Source organism: Hyalella azteca, unplaced genomic scaffold (genome assembly GCF_000764305.2).
Source record: "Hyalella azteca isolate HAZT.00-mixed unplaced genomic scaffold, Hazt_2.0.2 contig10982, whole genome shotgun sequence".
Classification (NCBI taxonomy): domain Eukaryota; kingdom Metazoa; phylum Arthropoda; class Malacostraca; order Amphipoda; family Hyalellidae; genus Hyalella; species Hyalella azteca.
In genome coordinates, this window is record NW_025940995.1 from 17,018 (window position 1) to 25,913 (window position 8,896).

An 8,896-nucleotide genomic window follows, 5' to 3' on the forward strand; every position below is an offset into this window, starting at 1 on the left:
GCATTCCGATTCTTTATTGAACTAGGAAACTAAAGTTAGCTGTCTTGGGATTCAGACTCAACTTTTTGAGTTGAATCGTTCTCATTTACTATTTCGCTGCGTTCATTTGGTTTTAATTCCTTTCATTTTATTGAAAGCATGAATAGCCGTGTCTCACTGTTGAATCATATTTGAAACGATTTTTAAACTACATCTGGAACTTGGAGCGTAACTTCGAAAGAAGCATGCTTAATTGCATTTCTTACAAATAAATGATATTATACACTGCATAGCATTGTTCGATGTGGATGATTGGAATTTTATTGCAACTTCAAACTCCCATCAGCAGTTTTGACAGTTAAATAAAGACTCGATACAACATTTTACCAATAAATCACGCTACAAACTCCGGAGTAATTATTTCAGAACTTCGATTGATTACTAAATTTTAACTTGCATTGCCTTGCGTACGCCACGAGATATTCCATTGTAATTCAAATTCGGTATTGCTTTCTATAAAAATCCTAATCCAAACTCTCGGCTGACGATTGAAAACAGTATAAATTAAATAGAATTGTATAACTACTGTGTATCAAGGGAGGCTGCTGCCAATAGACCGGAGTTTAGCGTTGCCGCCGGAGCTTAGGGTTGGGGCGCATGAGCCAAACTTCCTTGGAGGCAATCGAATGTAGTCCTCAGCAGATTCAGTGCGCAGTCAGTTTAATACAAAAAATCTCTTTGTCTCTGCAAAGAATCCAGCAAGTACCACTCCGTTCAACTAGATGGGGCGACGAAATGGTTAAAACGATTGTAGAGAGAGGCGTTTATGGCATGTCTGCGAGACGAGCGGAAGGGAGTGTGAGGGATTCGGAGGGCGCCTTTGAGGAACTGTGAGCATGTCATGTTTAGATGGGCTAACAAGGGTGAATGGCCCTGGATCTGGTCTATGAATGCAGGTGTAAGGGTGGTAAAAAAACCGGAGGAAACTGCAATACTGTTTTCTGAATTGTTGCGAGAGGCAACAGGAAATCACATAGGGCTGCTTAGTTAAGAATTCGACGTGTGATTATTCTGTAGGTTGCTGTCCTCTTTTTCCTTTGTCCGTTCAATTGTTTTGAACCAATCTTGTCGCTATTTATTAATGAGTTTCCAAAGTGACCCTCTTTATTTGGGAAATTTTATGCCGTGTAATATGGCCATTCCAAATGGTGGCGTTGTTTTATTGTGGGATAAATGCATATTCCGGTGCGAAGAACAAATAAAAGACTTCCCAGGCGCAACAGCCAACTTTTTAGTGGGCACCGACCGACTTTTAGGGGATCCTTACCAGGAAAAAGAGCCCTCTAAATATGATGGAGGCTGATCATGGAGCACCTGGGATGCGAAGAGAAAGAGGAATAAATGGACATAGAAAATAGGTCAAATGTATCCTTTGAGTGAATACAAAGGGCCACTAATTCTTCTCAAACCGAAATGTTTTTCTAAATTGTTTAATTTTTTATCCTGCTATGTATAACCCGACCATCATTATATTTTATCAGTGAAAACAAATGCATTTGAATGGTCAGTACAGACAATGCACAAAGACTGACGCTGATGGATAACAATCGATGGGCATGGCGGATACCAGTCTATACAATTAATAATTTTAAACATACCTGTATGGGAAATATCTCGACAGACAAGTCTCGGAGGTTTTCGGTAGTTTTTTATAGAGGCTTTTCAAACTGATATCCATTTCTAACGTTTCTGATTCGAATTGGATTAATAGAAATTAATTTTAGATGAGTATATTTTGGTGTTGACTGCATTTTTTCGTGAGAAATTTGAAAAACATCATATTTAGTTATGTTTACAGTGAAGTTGCATGATAACAAAAATACTCGGTGCGGAGACAGCGAATCGTCAGCGTTACCGGTAAAGGTGCCTGTACACAGGGATAGTACTACCCGCTAGTTCGTCCGCCGCTTGAACTGTCCACGCTACTAGCCTCGTGTATAAGGGGTTCAGCCGCTTGAGAGGCATGCGCCGGCAAGTGCCCGAGACGCGGCCGAGAGGGACAACGATGTAAAGAAGACCTTATTTGTCAGGGTTTAGTTGTTCCCGACGTTGCATTTTTAAAGGTTAGAATAAAGAGTATAAAAATGACGTACAGACTCGAGTTGTTGAAGGTGATCCCACTATCCATCTTCGCAAACCTCACTCGACGGCTTATAACCGACGCCCTGGCGGGCGCGAACGAGAAGATAGCGGCACCTTCCACTCTCCTCGTGTCTACAGGCTTACTTGCCGGATAGTCACCAAGCGACCGACACTAGCCAGATTTACTAGCCGTCTGCACTATCCCTGTGTACAAGCACCTTAAGTCTCGGACAAATTTACGGCCTGACTCGCGGCCGGTCTTACGGCAAATCTCCAAATTCGGTGACCAAGGAATATCTCCCAAACTAATGAACGCAGTTCCCCGAAACTAAGTATACGTATTCAGCAGGACCTAACGGTGATGTTTAGCTCATGAAAATTTTCTCCATTTCACCTTCATTCGCGAATTATACGGCAATTCGTGCCGAAATTTGCTGTGACCAAGAAATTTCTTTTAAACTACTGAACAGATTTGAACGAAACGTTTGTTATATATTCCTAACCCTCCATGGGTGATGTTTAGCCCGTTTTTCGGTAATACCTTCGTTTGCGATGCTTTTTCCATTTCACCTTCATATGTGAGTTATAGAGCAATTCGGGCTGAAATTTGCAGTGACCAAGAAATTTCTCTTAAACTACTTAACAGATATGAACGAAACTTTGAATATACAAATCTAACCTCTCAGCGGTGATATTTAGCTCGTGACAATTTTTTTATTTTGCTCTCGTTCGCGAGTTATACGGACATATGGAGAAACTACAGGCATTTCTGAGGCTGATTTTAAATCTACATTGACAAAGGGCCGTATACGTATAACTCGCAAACGAAGAGAAGTCGAAAAATTTGACACGAGGGATGTTTCAAACCTAACCGTTGGGAGGTTAGGTTTGTATATTCAAACTTTCATTCAAGTCTGTTCAGTAGTTTAGAATAATTTTTTTGGTCACTGCGAATTTCGACCCGTATTGCTCAATAACTCACGAATGAAGGTGAAATGAAAAAAAAAGGTCACGCGCTAAGCATCACCGTTGGGAAATTAGGTTTGTAAATTCAAAGTTTTGTTCAAATCTGTTGAGTAGTTTAGAAGAAATTTCTTGGTCACTGCAAATTTTGTCTCGAATCGTTCTATAACTCACGAATGAAGGTGAAATGGAATTTTTTTTTCATGAGCCAACCATCACTTTTAGCCTTTTAGGTCATAATGAACACGTGTATCAAGTTTCATCGAGCTGCGCCCATTAGTTTGGAAGATATTCCTTGGTCATTGAATGCGGAGATTGGCCGTGAGACCGGCCGCGAGTCCGGCCGTAAATTTGTCTAACACCTGTTACCGGCGTTGACTCGCTCGCACTGCAGACGCATTACAAGGTCACAAAATCTATTTGCTTTGTCAAATGATACACTAAAAGTATGTTCATTTAATCTAATTTATCCGCTTTTGAAAGCCCCGTAAAAGAATGTGGGAAAAATCTATCAAAACACTAGGTCGACACTTTAACGGCCACATTCAAGATGGCATTTGTCGTGAAACAAATGCTTGTGTGTAGTAAATTCAAAAGCACCTATGCTCTTTTGATCATGATCCACCCTTTGTGAATCAATTTTTAGATATAATAATGTGATCTCTGCCAATATGGCTTCGACCTTAGAGCACTCGAGAATTTGTAATTTTACTCTTGGGCCAAGTACTAAGTCTCGAAAAAAGCGCCTGCATATAAATTTTAATATAGCGGAGCCGTTTTGATGACTAAATTATTCTATTACGAGAACGTGTGATGCGTAACACTTGAATAATATGCATACAAAGATGATATTGATTGTCAACGAAAATATTTCCACCGCTTATACAAATATTTGTATCTAATCAAGGAATTTCGTGTAGTTAATATTATGTTTAGGCTCTAAACCTGACTTACCCTACTCATTGAACTAACTTAGCGACTGTGATTCTGAAAAAGAACCATCCGCCCATCTCTTAGAAGTTATGGTTGCAGTCTGAGTGTATACGACCGCTGTTGTATCGGCCTGAATTCAATTTTTAAATTGAAGGTAATCTGTTTGTAGAGGGAATTTTGTGAATTGGCATTAGTTATTTTGAATTTGTGTTCCGTCATGAATATTTCAGTTTATTTCTCATGATTTTCACCTAATATTTCGCCAAAAAGTGTTACCGGGACCGGGTAGGTAGGCAAACTAAACAGTCTAAAGTTCTTTCCATTGTTAGGTAGTAGCGTTTTATTTTTCAACTAGGCCTACTAAATATTTAACGTGCATTTGTATTTGAGATTGTAGCCTACGATGTTTATCTTACAGCAATCATAACTTATTCTAGGAATTCAGTGTAATTTTGTTCTTTCAATATAACGAGTTGTGATAGAAATTTCGACTTTTGAAGAACCTGAGCTTCAGTTCAAGTGTCACTGTCGTTCACTCATTCAGATTCAGTCATTAGAACTGTGGACGGCCGGTGGGAAATGTTTATGATCCTTTAAAACTAATTACACTGTGTAAATACTGAGCCTTAGTGGAAGCACATTTCTTAATCAATTATTTGTGCTATTGATAGTAGATAGAGTTTAGAGATAGTTCTTTCTTCCATACCTAGGCTAACTGCTAAACAGCTGAAGATAGGCTAGTACAATTTGACTAATTGCAGTTAGAAACTTAGAATCATCAATTTCAAGAAAATATTGGAAATTTCCTGCCTAGTAGGTACTTGAATTTTGTGGGTGGCCCAGTGTGAAATTCTAGAGGGATATTAAATTAACCAGTAGGGTAAATGCGGTATATTCCAACACATTAAGGACGCATTGAGAAATGAAAAACTATGAAAAAATAATCGTATGCGTTACTCGAGTTCTGTTGGCTTTACGTGACTCGCAAAACACATTACTACGCGCCAGCAACACCTTGAGTAATTGTAGGACTAAGTCTCTGTGCTATGTTGACTGACTACACTACAGATTACAAAGCACAACTTCACTGCCACAAATCCTGACTTCATATTAATTGAGCTATTTAAGCCATAGACTCCTGTAGGGAAGATATGAATGTCCATTATCATAGATAATTTTTCACATTCCCAAGGTCATATTCTTATTGTTTTTTTTTTAAAGCTAAGAATATTTTTTTTCTGTAATTTTTATAAATGGACTGTGAAACAATTAATTTTTGCTAGCGATTTTTGGAGAATTTTGACTGATGTTTCAGATTGGACACAAACTTTTCAGGGGAGTGAAAATTGGAAAAATGAAGAGGGTAATATATTTTCTACTTGCATTACAGCAGAACTCTCATCTTATTGAGTGATATTGCACTGGACCTTCTCTTTATACTTGGCCTAATTTTTTTGATCAATCAAGAGACCTTAGTCAGCTAGTGCCTAGCTGGATCAACATTGAATATAGAACTGCTATATATACTAAATTTCCACCTCAATTTGTGATTTCTATTTTGTTTTCTATAATGGCTTTCATTTCTTGAACTGGCTTGTATATTCTCATCACCTATGAAATTCTGATGTATTTACTCATTGAATTTTTTCATATTTTTCTTTCAGGAAGTAACAAAACAACACAAGAATGGTGCGCATGAATACCCTGGCTGATGCTCTCAAGTGCATCAACAATGCTGAGAAGAAGGGCAAGCGGCAGGTATGAAATGTGTGCAATTGCTACAAAATTGGTGTAGTATGGCAGAATTTGTTATTGGATAGAAGTTGGATTATAGATTATATGCATTTGATTTATGGAGAGATGAATAGGTATATGTGAAATATTGATTCCCTAGTGCTGCAAGTTTTCTGGTGCTCTAAAAAGTTTCATAATATGAAAATGTATCTTCAAACATGTTGTAGAAATATTTCAATTACTGCATTCTGCTATTGGGCAATTTGCTGGGCCAAAATTTCTTGCATCGTGTATTTTAACTTCACAAACCTTGTCATTCATTACTGGTTATGAGTAATCCAAAGTGTTCTTTGTTCTTCTCCTGCAGGTGCTGATCAAGCCCTCATCTAAAGTTATTGTCAAGTTCCTGACAGTGATGATGAAGCATGGTAAGTGCATGGATTTACAGCATTGAATTCCAGATTTCATCTCCTAATCAGTTGCGTTGATTTACTCAGTTGTTTCAATGCTAATAGGCTACCATACCATTGCCCTAGTCCACTTGCTTCAACAGGAAAATACCCACAGAACTCATTCATTTCGAAGTATTGTTGGTTCATATTTTTACAAGATGCAAGCAATTTTTCTAATCAAATTTTTAATTATGTATTTTCCCACTTATGCATTTGCGCATGTTTTAATAAATATTAACACTTATTTTCTTTTACGACTTTTCATTGTGGCCATGCAAAATACACTACGCACTGAAGTTGATAATCAGCCTCAAATCATTGAGTTTCATCACTACTTGTTTTGTGCAAACAGGCTACATCGGAGAATTTGAGATCATCGACGACCACAGATCCAACAAAATCGTCGTCAACCTAACAGGACGCATCATGAAGTGCGGTGTCATCTCCTCACGATTTGACGTTTCTAACCTGGCTATTGATAAGTGGGCCAACAACCTCCTGCCCTCCAGACAGTTCGGGTGAGTCGAGTCTTACTTCAGTGGTGCGCTTTGTCTTGCTTATTTTTGTTGGTTTCATAGCTTTTTGTCTCACTAGAACGCATTTTAAATTTATATCAGGACTATTTTTGTTGCTTACAGCTGCTCGTATGCAGGATTGTGTGAATAATATAAGCCATGGGCGCACTGAGCGCGCGTAAAAGTTCCTCATTATAAGTGTTGCAAGATTGCTTTAGTTTGGAAAAAAACACTTCTGTGAAATATTTGCTGAATTTTTTCTTGATCGCGCCTCTCCCCTCTTCCAGGCACGTTGTATTGACCACGTCCGACGGCATCATGGAGCACGAAGAAGCCAAAAGGAAACATCTTGGAGGCAAAATTCTAGGTTTCTTTTTCTAAATAAAAAGACCAGAATGATGCATTAAGATTTCTCTTCCCTGAACTGATCAGAACTCGTCTGTAATTTTTTCAACAAATTTGCTTTAAAAGCTCTCACTTAACGACATCGTTCATGTAGGAAAAAATATGCACCTGACCTAAATTTGAGCTTCTCAGGTTCCCCTCGCGGGTTTGTAAAGCTCGCCTGTAAAGTTAATAGCCTTCACCATTTCTCAAACCTCAGTCCTAGATTCAAATGGATAAATTCATAGGTTGTTTAGTCAAGTTCACCAAATAGTTGCTGCTAAGGAGAGGCTACCAGGTAGCTGAACTGACATCCTCTTGTAGGACGAAATAAAGGCAGTTCGGAATTTTAATGTTGAGTTGAACTTAAGTTTAATTCGCAAAGCTGTCGACAATTTCAACGCTTGCTGCATTTGGCCAAAGTTGATGCTAGAATTACGACTTGACCGCGCTCTGAATGGCTCGATTTGATAGCGTTGTCATGAATTTCAAGTTACAAATATCCTTGCAATTTTTAACCATTCAGAAGTCTAATCCGTCTACCTTCAGCGGCTAGTGAATATGACTGTGAAACGTCGTACCCTCAACTGGGGGGAGGGAGGCATGCCATCCTGGTGAACTGCTTCAATATATTCCATTATTTGTCGATTCGGCGAGGGCGGGACATTTTGCGAATGAGGAAAATTCATTAAAAAATGACGTATTCACAGAAAAAGTGGTGTAATTAATTTAAACATTTCACAACTTCGACCAAGACTCGACCTAATTTCTATATTTAAATTTACAAATTTTTTCACTGCGATCTGTTAGCAATTGGATCATTCGTTCGTAAAACGTTGCACTGCAAGTCATCGCTTGCACTGCAACGTCTCAGCGATGCGATAAATTAAATGCATAGAAATATAACCCATACTGCATCAACATTTTAACCGCTGCTCTTAGAGCAAAGCCTTTCGCTGGATTCCAGGCTATTCATGAAGTCCATTAAACCCTCCAGAACAATGGTTTCGTACTGTGGTAATTACTCCTGATTGCGCGTGTATTACTGAGAATTTTAATTGAGCCTCGATTGAAAAAAATCTGCGAAACGAGTAAACATTTTTGTTGCACTTGTAGAACATAAAATTCAGTCACAAGGTGAAGAAGTTAGAGAAACTGAGCAACCAGAGAACTGAACAAGAAATATAACACAAAATAGTTGAACATGATCATCCAGACCGTTGCTTCGACAATGTTTCTCAGCGGAACATATTTTAATTTTAGTTGAATATCCCTGGTGTGGAAGGTGTTCGTACCTAATGTGCACTGACCACAATTAACACAATCTCTCCGAGGTATCTTTAAACAGGCATATAGTCAACAATAAAAACATTTACCAGAGCCCAAAAATCGGCTCAGATTTGGGCTCGGCTATCCTCAGTGTCGGGGAGATCGTCATCACGCAACAGCTCCTCTTCAACTTCATCATTAACTGCTTGTTCTCTGAGGAACCTCATCAGCTTCTGGCAACTCGGCCTCGTTGATTTTGTTCAGCACACATACGCTGTTGATGCGCAGGTACGTCAATGGCTCACGAATAACTGCAACAACGCAACATCAACATGAGTTATTTGCATAGGGATCGATCACAAGTAGTAGTAGAATGATTTTCTAGCGCTTCAGCTATCAAACTATTTCGCACCGGAGGTCAAAATGTAATATCGCGAGGCAGAAGGTCCCAATTATTCAAAATCTCAAATTAATCATCACCCACAAGGGGCGGAAGGTCTCAATTGTCCAGCCCGCTGAAGCTGG

General features: G+C 38.9%; 1 protein-coding gene across 1 annotated transcript; it reads left to right on the plus strand.

Moving 5' to 3' along the window:
- The first annotated feature begins 4,079 nt into the window (after positions 1–4,079).
- On the plus strand, positions 4,080–7,119 carry LOC108674242 (40S ribosomal protein S15Aa). The gene is made up of 5 exons (XM_018162176.2): positions 4,080–4,171; positions 5,682–5,775; positions 6,119–6,179; positions 6,556–6,721; positions 7,006–7,119. Exons 2-5 carry the CDS (start codon positions 5,704–5,706, stop codon positions 7,097–7,099), a joined length of 393 nt encoding a protein of 130 aa, XP_018017665.1. The 5' UTR covers positions 4,080–4,171; positions 5,682–5,703; the 3' UTR covers positions 7,100–7,119.
- Positions 7,120–8,896: the final 1,777 nt, after the last annotated feature.

What these genes read in the sequence shown, in the direction of transcription:
- LOC108674242 (XM_018162176.2), top strand. Translation starts at nt 5,704, where the DNA reads ATGGTGCGCATGAATACCCTGGCTGATGCTCTCAAGTGCATCAACAAT. An exon ending in AGAAGAAGGGCAAGCGGCAG is followed by an intron (nt 5,776 to 6,118) that starts GTATGAAATGTG and finishes CTTCTCCTGCAG; the next exon opens with GTGCTGATCAAGCCCTCATC. An exon ending in CTGCCCTCCAGACAGTTCGG is followed by an intron (nt 6,722 to 7,005) that starts GTGAGTCGAGTC and finishes CCCCTCTTCCAG; the next exon opens with GCACGTTGTATTGACCACGT.